Raw genomic sequence first — 17,232 nt, 5'->3', positions numbered from 1 at the left:
TAAAACTAATGTTAAGATCAGTAGCCCTGAGACGCCTGAGTGGCTCAATCAGTTAAACATCCAAATCTTGATTTAGGCTGAGGTCATGATCTTAGGGTGCTTGGGATCAAGCCCCATATTGGGTTCTGGACTGATAGCAAGGAGCTTGCTTTGGATTCTCTCTCTCCCTGTCTCTCTGTGCTCCTCCCTTCCCTGTCTCTTTCTCAGAAAGAAAGAAAGAAAGAAAGAAAGAAAGAAAGAAAGAAAAGAAAGAAGGAGAAGAAAGAAAGAGAAACACTTTTACAAAAAAATATCGGTAGTGCTTGGCAAGAAAATTCTAGAGGAAAATTATAAAATGAAGAATGTAATCTGGATCAGATTGTGTGTGGACTGGTCTGGGTTGTGTCTTTAGGAGAAGATTGTCCATATTTTGAGAGAATGTCAAGGAGTCTGCATCTGAGAGTCAGGAGGGAATCTCCTTGTGGTTATAAAGAAGATATCTTACTTAACACACAATACTCAGCAGTGAAATATAGAAAGAAAAAGCACAAATTTGGGGATGAATTCAAGAGTGCTTATAGGAAAGTACTGAAGTTTCATTGTTTTGTTTTGTTTTCTTTTCCTGACTCAGATGCTGATCTTATCATTGCCTTCCTCACTGGAACGATCCTGAAAATGGATTGTGGTTTAACAGCGAGCTCTATGACAACCTTAAACTCCAGTAATACCCTGTCCTCCACATTCTATCTCTCAGGTATCCCTGGCTATGAGGAATTCCACCACTGGATATCCATTCCATTCTGTCTCCTGTACCTTGTTGGAATCATGGGTAACTGCACCATCCTGCATATTGTTCGGACAGACCCCAGGCTCCATCAGCCCATGTACTACTTTCTGGCGATGCTTTCCCTCACCGACATGGGCATGTCCATGCCCACCATGATATCACTGTTCAGGGTGTTGTGGTCCATTTCCAGGGAAATCCAGTTCAGTACCTGTGTGGTCCAAATGTTTTTCATTCACACTTTCTCCTTCACGGAATCATCTGTGCTCTTGGCCATGGCCTTTGACCGCTACGTGGCTATCTGCCACCCTCTACGATATGCTACCATTCTCACCCCAAGACTTATCACGAAAATTGGAATTGCAGCCCTGCTTAGGAGTGCCTGTGCCATGATTCCACTTCTGGCTCGGCTGGCCTTCTTTCCTTTCTGCCACTCTCACATCCTTTCTCATTCATACTGTCTGCACCAGGACATGATCCGCCTTGCCTGTGCTGACACCAAGTTTAATGTTATATATGGGTTGGTTCTAATCAGTGTGCTGTGGGGAATGGACTCTCTGGGTATTTTTGTGTCTTATGTGTACATCCTTCACTCTATATTAAAAATTGCATCACGTGAAGGGCGGCTTAAGGCTCTCAACACGTGTGCGTCTCACATCTGTGCTGTACTCATCCTATATGTGCCTATGATTGGGTTATCTATTGTCCATCGTTTTGCCAAACACTCCTCCCCACTGATCCATATCTTCATGGCTCACATCTACTTATTGGTTCCACCTGTGCTCAATCCAATCATCTATAGTGTGAAGACCAAACAGATCCGTCAAGGCGTCCTCTACCTACTTCTCCACACAAAAATCAGTTCTACTATGATGTAGGTATATCCTTAAAACAATGATGACATCAGTCTAAATGATGTAAATACATACTGATTGTTTGCTCTAGGTATGTTGGCATCAGAACTACCAGTGAAATACTGAAAGGCAGAAATAGAGCTAACAGAGTATCCTCAGAATGGCCAAAAGGAGAGAGTTGATGTCCACTGAGACCATACAGATTGACTTAACAAGTGCTTCATAAATTCCCTTTAAATATGAACATGTTGGTATTGAGTGTTTTAGAAATCATTTCTATCTGCTCCCTCCCATTTCTGATCCCAACCCTTTCAAGGTCATTTATCCATTAAGTTTGCCTTAAATATATTAAACCCATATTTCTTTGCTTCTGATACTTATATTTCCAGGATATTTAATATTACCTTTATTGTTATATCAATGTGTTTCTATATCTGCATGTCCACTTATTCTCTCTTTTTTAAAGATTGGAAAATTTTTTCTTGATTTAAGAGAATATTAATGCTCAAAACAGAAATTATCAAGTTTCATGGTACGTCAGCATCATCTTTTAAAAGTCTGTACACATGTTCCGCCTTTTCTGAGGAGATTTGTTTCCCTCAGGAATAGAAAATTTCCATCTGCATATTTTTCCTTTACTTAATTTTAAGAAATATTTTTTAGAATAATTACTGAGACTCAGTAATTTTTGAAAGCCTCTAGATATTGTCATATGAAGCCAGTGACTATAATCCATTGGATCAAATGTATCTTAATAATAATTTAGGACTACACTACTTATTCAAATGTAAAAATAAATGTATCCCTGATGAATTTGGCTATGAGGAATTTCATTCATGTAACAATATAACTCATTGAGGTGTAGCTACTTATAAATTTGTGGTAGTAGGAGACAGTTACAGATTTAGGTCTCAATTTTATCTGTAACTCTTTTCAGTATACAAAACCATCTTTCCTTATAATTCTAAAATTATCTAGCACATAGCTGTGCATAGGGTGGTACAAAAAAAACCTTGCAAATGTAACTGAATTTTCTTGGTTCATGGTCTACACTTGTTTAAAGGCAAAAAAATAAATTAAAAAATGAAGGGGGAAATGATACTTTTAAAATGCCTTATAGTTCCCAATATTTGTAGAAGTCTTTTTTTAATGTTTATTTTTGAAAGAGAGAGAGAGAGAGAGAGAATGAGTGGGGGAGGAGCAGAGAGAAAGGGAGACAGAGAATCCAAAGCAGGCTCCAGGCTCTGAACTGTCAGCACAGAGTCCTATGCAGGGCTTGAACCTGTGAACCATGAGATCCTGACCTGAGTCTAAGTCAGAGGCTTAACCAACTGAGCCACCCAGGTGCCCTGATACTTCCACTTCTACAAGTTGATTTCACTTATGTCAAGTTCCCCTGCCTCAAGGTTGGCACTGCAATCAGCTGTTTAGTCCCCGAACGGTTTAGCACAGATTCCCATGTTCTTTATGCAATTTACAGAGGAGAATAAGAGAAAGAGATGATGTTGACTGCTATTGGCTTGCCTAACTTTCAGTTAAAATTCATGGGCAACTCCAATACTGTTCTATCATTTGATCATTCCTGGTACTATATATAAACTAATACCAAGACAACAGCTTCCAGTGGTCAAGTAATAACTGTTCATGTTTAGGTATATACCACCTGAATTAGAAGAGGAGTAAATAAAACTGTCATTACTAACCATGATTTTGGGTGGAGATTATATATAATAAGATTAAAGAAATATACACATTATTAATTAAAAGGAGTCTACATGTATATGCTTACCTGAGAGAAAAACAAAAATGAATTCATTGAATGTTGATGATCCAGAGAAGTGAGACAACTTATTGCAATGGTAAGAGAATACCAATAAGCTAAGAACATTCCTTTAGTGAAGATACATAATTATGACGCTACTCAATGGTTAGAGATGTAAATCAATGCAGTTTGTCTTCATATGTATTCTTATTTTTACATTAATTATATTTGTGCCTTCAGGTACTCCTGAACTCTGAAATTACATACCCTCGTACGTAGTTCAAAGGGATATAGTAAGTCATGTATTTTAATTCACCAATATGAAATTATCCTGAAATTCTTCTATTGACACCTATTAACTACCTCACTACCAGACTTGAGAAATTATTAATTATCAGTCAGAAAACACTGGATAATATAATACTAAGCCACATTTTCCACTGAAAAACATTCAAGGTAGAGTTCAATAATATGATCTTCATTTAGAATTTTCCTACAGGTCAAATGCAGGTCTCAGCCTCACCTTTGCCATTGATCTCAAAGTCGTGTCTAACCGTAAATGTCCCAGTTGCTCCAAAAGAAAATAAACTGCTTTTCTCTATTGCCCAGAAGATTTATGTAATTTTTCCTTATTTAGACCATGGCCTTGATGTTTTTTGTCTACTTTGTGGTTTATATCTCAAATAATATACGACCATATATTTATTTCTTTTTCTTCTGATACATATTTTGTAGATCACATGTATGCTGTATTTCTTGTTAGTATGAATACTCAGTGAAAGATACAAGTTTTGTGTCTTAATGAAAGAAATATTCAGATACTCTACACACACACACACACACACACACACACACACACAATTGTTTCCCAGGTAAGATAAAGGCATTTAGTTTAAAAAATAAAGAGTTCTGGAATTATATGAAAGATGAAAATGGTAAATGAGAAACTAAAAATAACAATGGTAGGAAATGTTCATTGGCTTTCCAAAGTGTCTAAATGGAATGTCTACAGCTGGAAATAGGTTGTTTACAGGCACAGGTGAGGCAATAGTTAAATTTACAAGGTCCTACTTTACCATACATTTAGAAATACTATGAAATTCCCATTTATGTCCAGATATCTTTGTGGTTTTTTAATGTTTTTTATTTATTTTCGAGAGAGAAAGAGACAGAGAGTGAGCAGGAGAGGGACAGAGAGAGAGGGAAACACAGAATCTGAAACAGGCTCCAGGTTCTGAGCTGTCAGCACAGAGCCCAATGCAGGGCTCAAATTCACAAACCACAAGATCATGACCTGAGCTGAAGTCTAACGCTTCACTGACTGAGCCACCCAGGTGCCCCTGTCTGGAAATCTTTGTAAACATAATTTTGTAGAAATTTGTTTGTTTGTTTTTCTTCAGTAGGTACAGGATAGCCATAGAAATCAGGAAACCTTGAGAGAGAGGAATATATAAAGCCCTATCGCCTCTAAGAAGTTGATCTCCTGACTCATGAAATATTTCCATCTTATTCTTGGCAGGATATGCTGCAAATGCAACCAACTGGAAACACTGTTATTTCTCTCTTTTTTTGTCATTATTTTAATAACTTCTTGGAGGCAAAAACAATTTAAAGTTGGTGCTGTTCAAATAAAAGTAACTGTCCTCTATCAAATATTCTCAGCAGCACACACACTCTCCAAAAGCTACTGACAGTCAATAGCCTACTTTTATATAAGCTTAGTTACATAATTTCACAAATCAGCAGAATACTCATTAGCAAATAAAAAGTATGAGACAAAGAGTAGTACCTGGCATGCCAAAACACCAGTTCATGTCAAGTTTTCAGTCTGCTATAATTTTTAGTTTAGTTTTCTAGATGTTACATGTGTGCCTGCAGATATCAAAGAAGTTGGGCCTGTGCATGGTAAAATAGATTAACACATTTGTAAAGTCATATCTAAAGATCTCTCACTAGTGAAAGCTGACAAAAATTAAATATAATTTCAAAGATGGATAGTAAAAAATCATGGAAGAGACATTTGTGGGAAGTGTCATCAGAAGTTAAATTGCAGACTACATCGAGTCAGATGATAGCATGGCCTCTACTGGATGCCTTATGTTTTGCATCTTACATCTTCCAACTAATCCACTGACTTCCATGGATATTGGAGCTTTCTGACAATATAGATGATTGAGAAGTCACTCTTTATTTGTACGATTATATATCATCTATCTATGTCGAGTTACTTGAGGGAAATGAAAAGTCGTAGTATATTGATACTATCTTCAAAAATTCCAGAAGAGTGAGAGAAAAATATGTTCATGGGAATTGTGAATATATGAATGTTTCTCAGTGATATATATTTCATTTTCTCAAGTTAGAAATTAATTTCATAAGGATTATTCTAGAAATAATAAATGACTCTAAAGTACTTCAGCTATAATTTCAGTAGATTACCTAGAATACGGGTACGTATCTCTCGGGTTTTAACACAGTATACAACAGGGTTGAGAACAGGAGGAATCAATAGGTATATATAACCCATGATAATGTGCACCATAGATGGAACATGTTTCCCAAAGCGATGGATAATGGATACACCCAGCATAGGGACATAAACCAGAAGCACAGCACAGATGTGGGAGACACAAGTGTTAAGGGCCTTAAATTGTTGTTCCCGGGAGGCGATGCCTAGCACAGTAATCAGGATCTTCAAATAAGAGAGGAGAATGAGTACAGAGTCCACACCAAAGGTGATGAGAATGATGATGAGGCCATAGATGCTATTTATTCGGTGGTCAGAACAAGAGAGCTTGATTATATCTGGATGCAGGCAGTATGAGTGGGAGAGCACATTAGCCTTACAAAACTTCAGTCGTTTGATGAGAAAGGGTCCTGGGAAGATGACAGCCACAGCCCGTAGCAGAAGCCCCACACCTATCTTGGCAATGGTAGAATCAGTCAAAACAGTAGTGTACCTGAGTGGGTTGGAGATGGCCACATAGCGGTCAAAAGCCATGGTGAGGAGGATGCCTGACTCCATTAAGGAAAACACATGGATAAAGAACATCTGGATGAGGCAGGCATCAAAGTCTATTTCCCGAACATTAAACCAGAAAAGCTTGAGCAGGGTGGGCAGGGTGGTAGCACAGATTCCAAGGTCACTAGCAGCCAGCATGGAGAGAAAAAAGTACATGGGTGTATGAAGTGACCGTTCCACTTTAATAACCACTAAGATGGTGATGTTACCCATTAGGGCAATCAGGTAGAGGGCACAAAACAAAATGGAAATCACTGGATGTGAGTCTTCCAGACCAGGGAAACCACTCAGAAGAAAAGGTCTGTAGCTACTACCATTGAAGAAGACCATGATGTGTCATTTGGAGCGCAGAAATCAACAACCTTTGTATATAGATTAAGAGAGTCTGGATTAGCACCCCATCGCCATGATCCTTATTTCATGAAGTTTACATTCTGTGCTTGTGCTGTTGACTACACAAGTCCCCTTCACCACCTATTCAAAGCTGTAGTCAAAGAGAAACACGAAGTCACTAGTAAACTTATAGACGAGAGATCATAAGAAGAAACTCATATGAGCTATTTAATTTCCACATATAACACTATCTTAATAAAGACATGAAAAATCATATGAAAACAGTCTCTAAATTTTTCTTCCATTTTTTTCAGATAACCTGTGGCATGGTTGCTAGGCAAGGACAATCTAAAACTACTTTAAAGATTAAAGTCTAGGGAAATAGGTGGAAAGGGGAGAAACCTCTCTTGATTCTTATGCTTGCTATCTGTCTTCTTGGCCACGAAAGCAATTGATGGTGACAGTTAGGGAAGTAGGAATGTCATCCATACAGAGTCTTTGCAGTGAGAATAGCCTCATATCCCTCATATCCCTGATTAAATTAGAATCTTTATCAACACATAATCCCAAGGTCCTATTAGGATAAGATGCTGACTCTATTATTTCTGTATCTTTATTCTCTCTCAACTTCACCTTAAAGGTGTGTACGAAAGAATAAGACTGGAGTCCAAGAAGTTCATAATTAATACACAGGACACATAAAAAATGAACTTTAAAGAGTTCTGACTAACATCTGAAGTTGTACACAAGTGAGCTCCACTGTGCATTGCCTTACCTCACCAGAGGTTCTGTGGGGATAAAGATGAGCAGTCACCTCACCTGTGGAGACCTTCAGTTCTCTCATGACTTATGGCTTTTCCAAATGAGCTCAGCTCTAGACATGTTTCCTAACATCAAAGATTCCCAAGGGCATAGAGGGGGATGGCCTGCCCATGCTGTCAGGGAAAGAAGCTATTGGGAATTAGAGATTAGGTTCAGAACTCAGGTTCTAATTTCATTAACTCCTGATTTCCTCATTTTTGCTTAGTTTAAGGAGATAGATGGAGATATGCCCTGGCTTAAGACATTTTGCTGTCACTCTTATAGCTCTCACTCCTTGGAAAAAGAATCTAGAATACATGAAATTAATATTATTTATCAATACATACTAATTATATGTAGCATAGTGGACAATCAGGTGAAATTTAGGAAACAATCTTCTGTTCTCTTCAGTCTACAGTTTCATTGCCATCAAATATATCTTGGAAGCAGTTCTGGGAAAATGAATTCTAATTTGGGGTGAGACAATTAAGGTCAGAGTTCTGCTATGATAATTCCAAAGTAATAGCAATTTCCCTTGAAGCCCCCTCCCTAGATATTTGGAAAGTAATAACATACTTCTAAATAGTTTGTGGGTCAAAGAAATCAAAAGAAACATTAGAAAATAGTTTAAAGCGAATGAAAATGAAAACAAAACATGTTCGAATTAGTGAGAAACCACTAACACATAACTTTTTTTTCACAAAGGAAAAAAATGCAGGATTGTTATAAAGAAGCAATATTTGTTTCTATCTCCCTGGATTTACAACTCCCAATCTCTGCTAACAGATTGGTTTGTAATGTTTCAGACTTCTCATGATGCCGAGGTGTATACAAAAGATATGTTTTAGGCAACCACATAATGTTTAATTCATAGAAAGTGTCTTTAATCAATTAAAAGTGTATCATGATGGCTTCACTTCTGTGCTTGATAACATGAGGAAGCAGCCATAGACAAAAGCTTATGTCTTGGAGTGCCTGGGTGGCTCAGTCAGTTAAGCATCTGACCCTAGTTCAGGTCATGATCTCACATGCTTGTGAGTTCGGGCCCCACATCGGGCTCTCTGCTGTCAGCCCAGATCCTGCTTCAGATCCTCTGTCCTTCACACTCTCCCCTCTATCTCTCTCTGCCCTTCTACTGATCATATGAGCTCTCTCTCTCCCAAAAATAAATAAACATAAAAGCTTATGTTTCAAACAACTACTCCAGATTCACCCACATACAAACAAAAGAAGATTGTTATTTTTTTTTTAATTTTTTAAGTTTATTTATTTATTTTGAGAGACAGAGAGAGCATGTGAGCAGGGGAGGGGCAGAGAGAGAGCGAGCAAGAGAGAGAATCCCAAGCAAGCTCTGCACTGTCAAGCACAGAGCCCAACATGGGCTCCCCCTCACAAACCCTGAGATCATGACTTGTGCCAAAATCAAGAGTGGGACGCATAACCGACTGATACACCCAGGCACCCAGCAAAAGAAGATTCTTTAATCTTCTCAGTGGAGGCACTGATGTCTTCTGACTGTGAACTTTATTGTAGTCATAGTTTTCTCTTAATTTTAAAGGTCCAATATGCTTCAGAACCAAGACTAAGCATCTTCACTATGAATCTTCTGGCTCATACAAGTGGAATAAGTCTCCCTGTTTCTTCATATAACTTTCACTGAATTGTTCACTTGGGAATTTAATCCTTGGTTTGCATAAGTTTCTCCACTATTAGAATGCTAATATCTAAAGTTAGGGATCACTCCTACTTATCACTGTATCCTTGTTGTATAAAACATCGCCAAGGCTTTTATATAAATGAAAATAAAGGCAGAAGAGAATGAATGGACAAATGAGTATGAAAGACTCAGCACCATCCCATGACTGAGTGGAGCCAGGGGTTTTCATCATGTCGTTGTCAAATAATACCAATTTCCACCCCAGTACTTTTCTTCTCCTTGGCCTTCTAGGGATGGAGGCCATCCACACTTGGCTCTCATGGCCCTTCTGCCTATCTACCTGAGTGCTCTGCTGGGTAATTCTCTTTATTGTCAGAACAGATTCCAACCTGCATGACCCCATGTACTTCTTCCTCTGTACGCTCTCTGTGGCTGACTTGTTCATCTCCATCACCACTGTGCCCAAATCCTCAGCATTTTTTGGTTCCATGGTAGGGAGATCTATTTTGAAGAACACTCACACAAGTGTTTCTCATTCATTCACTATGTAACATGGCCTCAGGGTTTATCTTGGCCATGGCCTTTGACCAGTATATGGGTATATGGCAATCTGTGATCCTCTGAGACATTTTGCTATCCTGACACATAGAGTCATCAAGAACTTGGGGCTAGCTATTGTCCTCCATGGGGTTTTGCTCTTCAGTCCTCAACCCTTCATGCCTCAGTGGCTTCCTTACTGCAGAACTACTGTCATCTCTCACACTTACTGTGAATTTATGGCTCTGATCAGGCTACCTTGTGAAGAGACAAGGATCTGCAGAATCTGCAGGCTGACTGCTGCCTTCCTTGCTGGAGGTTTAGATTTCATATTAATGCTATGTTCCTATGTTATCATCCTTTACGCTGTCTTCCATCTTCCATCCAAAGGTGCTAAGCTCAAGACCTTGGAAACATGTGGATCCCATGTGTGTGTGATCTTAGTGGTCTATGCTCCAGCCTTTTTCTCCTTCCTCACTCACAGATTTGGTGGCCATATGGCTCCTCATATTTACATCTTTGTGGCTAGCATCTACCTCCTTGCTCCATCCATGGTGAATGATCTATAAGAACCAAGACGATCAGAGATCGATTCCTCCAAGCTTTTACTTCTCACAAATTCTGAAACAACAACCTCATCAACTATTCTTTTGTTAAGATTCATTTACTTACATGGGGGAAAAATATTAACCCTCTTTCTAAAAGCCTGAATCCCTATATCTTCTATTTTTAATATTTAAAGTATTAATTAGCATTGAGTAGATTTTGTTCTCAGGAGAACTGCTTGGAAGGTGGCTGATTTAAATGATATATTCTTAGTATATTTCCCTGATAATGTAATATATCCACTATTATGTGGTCTTATCTACTATGTTTGCTGCCACAAGACTATCCTGTTGTTCAGTCTTATCTCCTTTATCAGAGGTGTTTTATTGACTCATTATCTCTGACTTTCATTGTGATGCTGTACATTTGTAGGTCTTAATTGATGGGATTATTTATATCTCCTGAACACTAAGACTGAAGGTATTTTAAATCTGCAATCCTGGAGATCTGGATGATTTTGACCAAATTTTCTGAACAGATGAAGAAACTCTCATGATGTTCCTTCTAGAGTTCTTCCTGGAATTTTTGGTAACATATTCTCATTTCACTCTGTCTAGCTAAAATTCTTTTAAAGTTTTTAAATGAAATCTCTTCCTAAAAACACTCTTCCAGAAGACCTGATGATATCAAAAACTGTCCTACCATTCTTTTATCTGTTTCCTCAGTGCGGTTCAAATTGACTCAGTTGATTCTTTGAAAATATTTATAGCCCCCTCTCCCATTTGATGATCTTGCATATTCTAATCCCATCTGCTCCTTATATATTATTTTAAATAGAGAAATATTCTGTTATGGTATTTCCTTATAATTCATTTTTCTAGCTACTCTTGACTGTGATATACCTTTTTCTTTTTTTGAAGTTCAATACTCATATTCATATGGACTATTTTGTAGGGTAAGTCATTATGGGTATGTGATATAAAGATTATAGTTTCTTTATGATCTATTGTATTCCTGATAATGTTCAAAATTAGCCTTTAATAGCATAGGTTAGCAATTTCTTCTGTGGCTAGAATACCTCTCTCAATGTCTATTTATTAAGTATCATGTCACTTTTAACCTTGAATTTTTTATTTCTTCTTTCTGGACAAGTGTTTAAGTTGGAATCAGATGGGTAAATTGGAAATAACTTCACTGTTTAGGTGTCTATATTTATTAATTCTGATTTAAAAAATGATGAAAATTTTCCAGTGAACATAGAAAGGAAAAGAAATTAAAAAGGAAAAGAGTTCAGTTAGAAAAAACAGACTGATACCCTCAGAAGCATCTTCATATTCATGTTTATTCTAAGTCTACACTGTTCTACTTAATATAAAAGTGATGACTTTGGCTCATGATCCCATTCTCATAGGTAAAGTATTTTGTTGTTGTTTGGGGAATTTTGTTTTGTTTTTTTTTTTTGTTTTGTTTTGTTTTTGGTGTGAATTTTAGTTAATATTGAAGAAATAATTTCAATTATTTATAGATCAATGGCAACACTTATTCTGGAGTAGTCAGGAGCCTAGGCTACCTATCACACAATAGGTCAGCCAGGTAGTCAATCAAAGAAGATTCATTCAATGAATGCACACTAGAATTCTGCTCTAATGTAGGCATGGTAGTAGGTGCTGAGGATGTAGTAAAAAAACAAGGCTGCTATGAAGCAGATGGGTTTCATAAAATGTTGATCTAATGGAGAGAGGGCATTTGGGAAATTACATAAAATAAATTATGTAACTGGTAAGTTGAGTGAAGAATTTCGCATTCTGAAAATGTGTTATAAAAATGGATGAGATGCTCTGAGAGTACAAAGGATGAGACTACTTTTTATTTTTATTTTTTTTTATTAAAAAAAATTTTTTTTAACCTTCATTTATTTTTGAGACAGAGAGAGACAGAGCATGAATGGGGGAGGGTCACGAGAGAGGGAGACACAGAATCTGAAACAGGCTCCAGGCTCTGAGCTGTCAGCACAGAGCCCGATGCAGGGCTCAAACTCACAGACTGTGAGATCATGACCTGAGCCGAAGTCGGACGCTTAACCGACCAAGCCACCCAGGCGCCCCGAGACTACTTTTTTTAATGTTTGTTTATTTTGAGAGAGAGATCACACATGCATGAGTGGGGGAGGGGCACAGAGAGAAGGACAGAGAGAATCCTAAGCAGGCTCTATGCTGTTGGTGCGGGGCGCAACGTGTGGCTGGATCCCATGAGTCATGAGATCATGACCTGAGCAGAAACCAAGAGCCGGTTGCTTACACAACTGAGCCACCCTGAATGGGGGCTACTTTAGATAGTATGATCAGATTATCCATCAGCAGCGATCTATAATATAATGGAAGCATTTTTTGAAAAGCTGGAGAAAGAAAAATCTATGGAAAGGATAAGAGTAAGTAAAAAACAAAAGAAAACAAAAACCTGGAGGTAGAGAAAAGCTCAAGTTATTTAAGGACAGATACAATAACAGTGTGTGGGGAACAACATGGACAAAAGAGAGAGCTGTAACAAATGCATTTGGGGAAGGCTACACAAACCAAACACATTAATCCTTAGAACCACAGAATTGTATGTCTGAGGGCCACTGATGCAATAGAGAAGGACAATGACATGAGACCATTTTTAACCACTAATTTAAGATAAAGCTGGAAGAAGAGAGGACATCCTTGGAAGAATGCAATCAGCACTCACCTAAAATACGTGGAGAGCAGAGAACTTCTAGGAGTAGTGAAGCTCCAGGGAAGGCAAAATTCTCAAACCTTGTAAGTCTTCTATGCTAAGTTCCATCTCCTGTTTTGGAAAGAGTGGGGCATGGAGGTGTAAAATGGAGACATCTGAGTTGGAAAATCTGAAAATTTTGAAAATTCAGCTTAAAACACAAAAAGAAAATAAAATGACAACAACAACAATGGGGGGACTAAAAGTTAGATGGAGAAAGTTTGTTTATATGAGAGCAATCCCTTATGACAGAAGACTTAACTTTTTCCCAAGAACCTTGGGAAATGGTGCCAATTAGTTGCTAATTTGGCTCTTGGAAGCTTGGAAAAATGATGATCCATACTGACTGAAATAAAGCACTAGAAATGCAATTGTACAAAAATGCTGAGAGAGATGTACATGATAGAGTAGAGAGACTCTGCAATGCCAATAAACCACTAGCCAACTATGCACCCATGTAAGGTATTACAGAATATTTTATATATTAAAATATATTATATACAGTATAATACAATACATAATAATACATATACATATATATTGTATATAAAATATAATACTATATATAAATATATATAGTATACAATATATATAGAAAAATATATTATATACAGTATAGTATATATAGTATAACATAGCTACATGTTTTGTCTCTGTTTAAGCAAATATTGGAGATAGATAGTGGGTCAGTGAACTATTGAAAACACAAGCAATTAATGGTACCAATTGCAACTGTTATGCCAGAAGTTGGTTTTGGCTGGATTTTTCAGCTACATGACATGTAGATATTGATCTGGCAGATGTGTTATTTTTCAATCCTATCAGAAAGAAAGTTAATAAATAGTGCACACTCACAAAGAAAACAACAACATAATATAAATATAGTCATGCCCAAAATTTTCTTTTTTTTCTTTTATTTATTTATTTTTGTTGATGTGTTTATTTTTTTTCAATATATGAAATTTATTGTCAAATTGGTTTCCATACACACCCAGTGCTCATCCCAAAAGGTGCCCTCCCCGATACCCATCCCAAAATTTTCAACGGAGGATGTCATCTTGGTTCATGTTAAAAGATTCGTTGAGCCATAATTGAAAAGGTTGTTGGCGGCCTTGGTAAGACACATGTGTTCGAAAGAGTGGGAAATAAAACTTCTGAATATTAAGTGGATTATTTCAACAGCGAGTTTTTGAAGAGGCTGTCTCAGACATGTTCTCAAATTAAGGATAAATGTTTGAAACTGACATTTTCCATTACAAAAATTAAGCACGATTCATGGTATACTTTTTCATGTGCTTGAGACAATATATTTTGCAGGTGGAATTCTTTCTGCAAACCATTTATCAAGTCACACAAAAGACTTTAACCTTCGGGTTAGGTTTAAAGCAAGAAAGAGTTACGAAGCAGGTCTTGGCTGCAGTGTACACAGCCTGAGGGTTTAGGCCATGGACCTGGCAGTCTCTAGGCTGTTATAATATTACCAGTGGAAAGATATCATGTGGAATTTATGGTTAATTCCAGTAGAGAATCACATTGTAGACCTCTGTAATACTTGAGAAAAGCCATGCCACGTGCAGAAAAAAATATACACCATTAAAACTAACAAAAACCAGTAGCAGCGGCAGTTTCTGAAGCCAACCTGAGTTTCCAGGGACAGGGCACCCTCCCCTGAGAAGAATGGAGCACCCAACTCAGGTGCTTCTTCCGGCCCCAGGCCAACAGAATTTACTGAGGTGGGAGGGGTGAGAGCTCTTCCAGTCTGGCCAATCACATATCCCCAGCCTGGGATTGAGGGGTGGAGTCAGGTGTTCGGGCAAGTGATTGGCTGGGAAATGGTCCTCTCCACCAATGGGAGGGGCGGCGGAAGGAGGGGCGAGGCCTGGCTGCCTTAGTGCTTCCTGGAAGTCTCTGGCTGGAAAGATTCCAGAGGCAGGAAAGGGGCGCCTGGAAACAGTGGAGAGACAGCGGAGGCGATGCAGTCCCGGATCCTGCAGGCAAGTGAGGGTGGCTTGAGGGATCTCGAAGCCAAGAATCGGGTCCTCTCTGTCCACTCTGAGGCAAGCCCTTCTTGGCCGACCCTGCTATCCCCGGCTGACCGCGTGGCCCTGTCTCCCTGTGTGGGCCGGTGTTGGATGTAGCCCTGGGTCCTCATCCCTGGCCCTCAGCGTCTGACCCGGTGAGAAGCCCCAGGAAGGCGGGAAGTTGGAAAAAAGTAAGGCAGAGAGGGACGAAAAAGAAATGGGACTCAGTTTTATAGCAAGGCAGGTTTTCTGTAGCTGTCTTGGAAAGTAGCCCGGGGCTATAGCACAGGTTCACAATTGTTTTGTGCCATGAGTCAAACCGTAGGCCCCGTGAAGCTAGGCATTGGTGAAGTCCAAGTTGTCCTAGTGCAAGAAACACTCATGTTTAGGGGGAAAATAGTTCCTTTTATTCTTGAGCCACTCCTTTTCTGGCTCTGGCCTTGTCTGTGTTGTCACTCTCCTGTCCTTACCTGTTGCACTCACCCCCACCTTTTCCTTTCACGTCTGTGCCAGCCTCCTGTCTCTCCAGAAACTCTTTCTGGCCACCATTCTCAGAGGTGTTTCTCCTGCCAGGAGCCTCCTGTTGTTCCCTTTGCCGACCCTACTTCATTGTCTATAATCCCCAGTAAAGGGAGGAGGAGTCCCGGGAGAGTTGACGGTGTTTGGACTCTCCTTTTAGTAGTGTATGAAAGGATTTCCCCCAAAGCAGTCCTTGATGAGCTATTCCCCCCAGCTATGGCCCCTTTTATTTCCACAGGCCTTGGGCTGTCAGCTTGCTTTCCAAGACCTTCCTTACACTCTCTCAGCAAAGATACAATGTTACAGTATTTATGTTGAGGGTCAATAAGGAAACTTACTATGCTATGTTCATGCAAGGCATTGAACATCTCTAAAACAGGTGATAGAAAATGGGCACCAAGGAGGGTAAGCAGTATGAGTTGCATGTTTGTGCCCCCAAATGAGGTGTTAGTGTGCCAGCACACCCTCAGTCCTGGGCGTGGTGGGGATCTGCTCTCTGTAGCCAGCCTGAGGAGAAGTGGTTGAGCTTTGGGAGCTACATGCCTGAGGCCTGTGAACTCCAACTCTGTTCGTGGTCTTTCCCTGTGGTTCACAGTCTAGCAAGGACCTAGCATGTGCAGCAGCATTTACTGCAGGCAACATTCTCCAACCTGCAAGAGACCACCTGCCCTTCCTACTCATCCCATCCAACTGGGATCTTCTTCCTCTAGCTTGCTGTACTTTAGATACCATTAGGATTTACCAGGTTTCAGTGAGTTCAACACCGAGGCTGATGCATTTTTAGGAATCTTAGATGACTTGGCAAAGGTTCGTGTTTAAATATGTTAATTACTGGACAGTGTAGAGAATGGGTTAGAAGGGTTTGTCAGATGCTCTGGGTTGCTGGGATCCTTGTTCACTTTTTCATGTATTTTTTTTTTTTTTTTTAGTAGTAGAGAAACAAGGTTTCTAGCTTATGTTTTCCCTTACCCACTTATTGAAATATATATTTTTTATGTTTATCTCCTTTGAGAGAGGAGAGAGAACTCACATGAGTGAGGGAGGGCCAGAGAGAGAAGAAGAGAGAGAGAATCTCAAACAGGTTCTGTACTGTCAGTGCAAAGCCCAGTGCAGGGCTGGAATCCATGAACCGTGAGATCATGACCAAGATTTCAACATTCAGCATGGCTTGACATGAACCATGAGATCATGTCAAGGTTTCCGTATTCAACCAACCGAGTCACCCAGGCACCCATTAATGAAATAATGTACTGAATATGTTCCTTTGTCTTCCCTCCACAATAAGTCATTGAGAGCCTTAAGAAGGTAGTTCGCCCGTAATATCAAGGAGGAAATTCTCTCTTCCCATGTGCTTTATTTTGGAAACAGACCCAATTTTCTTATTCACCTAAAGAAACTTCTGAGCTGATCTGGAAATGAATATAAATAGTAATTCTTAGGCAAATAAAAACAAACAAAATATTAACAATTTTTTTGTTGTTATTTTACTTGACCCTGGTAGGTACAGAGATACAGAACACCAGCCCATGGAACAAAATGTGACTATTTGGCCAGACTACCTATGATTCCCCAAATTCTGTGAGATCAAGAAAATTATGTGGTTCATCCCAGTTCATTATAAGATGGGAATCATTTACCTTGGATCAGGGACAAGTGGGGCCAG

At 39.0% G+C, this 17,232-nt stretch overlaps 2 protein-coding genes across 3 annotated transcripts; one reads left to right on the top strand and one right to left on the bottom strand.

Annotated features, from left to right (window-relative positions):
• The first annotated feature begins 681 nt into the window (after positions 1–681).
• LOC123602470 (olfactory receptor 51L1-like) lies at positions 682–1,641 on the top strand. The gene has a single exon (XM_045486954.1). It carries the CDS (start codon positions 682–684, stop codon positions 1,639–1,641), a length of 960 nt encoding a protein of 319 aa, XP_045342910.1.
• A 4,157-nt stretch (positions 1,642–5,798) lies between these two features.
• On the bottom strand, positions 5,799–11,931 carry LOC123602468 (olfactory receptor 51G2-like). 2 transcript variants are annotated; one of them, XM_045486952.1, is made up of 2 exons: positions 11,892–11,931; positions 5,799–6,700 (listed from the first exon to the last, which is right to left on the bottom strand). In XM_045486952.1, the coding sequence occupies exons 1-2, from the start codon at positions 11,929–11,931 to the stop codon at positions 5,799–5,801; spliced, it is 942 nt and encodes a 313-aa protein (XP_045342908.1). The 2 variants fall into 2 exon arrangements, with proteins under 2 accessions (XP_045342908.1, XP_045342909.1); XM_045486953.1 differs by lacking the exon at positions 11,892–11,931 and having other exon boundaries at positions 5,799–6,731.
• Positions 11,932–17,232: the final 5,301 nt, after the last annotated feature.

This window comes from Leopardus geoffroyi, chromosome D1, assembly GCF_018350155.1.
Source record: "Leopardus geoffroyi isolate Oge1 chromosome D1, O.geoffroyi_Oge1_pat1.0, whole genome shotgun sequence".
Lineage (NCBI taxonomy): Eukaryota > Metazoa > Chordata > Mammalia > Carnivora > Felidae > Leopardus > Leopardus geoffroyi.
Note: the sequence above shows the minus strand (reverse complement) of the source record. Positions and strands in the feature narration are given on the sequence as shown.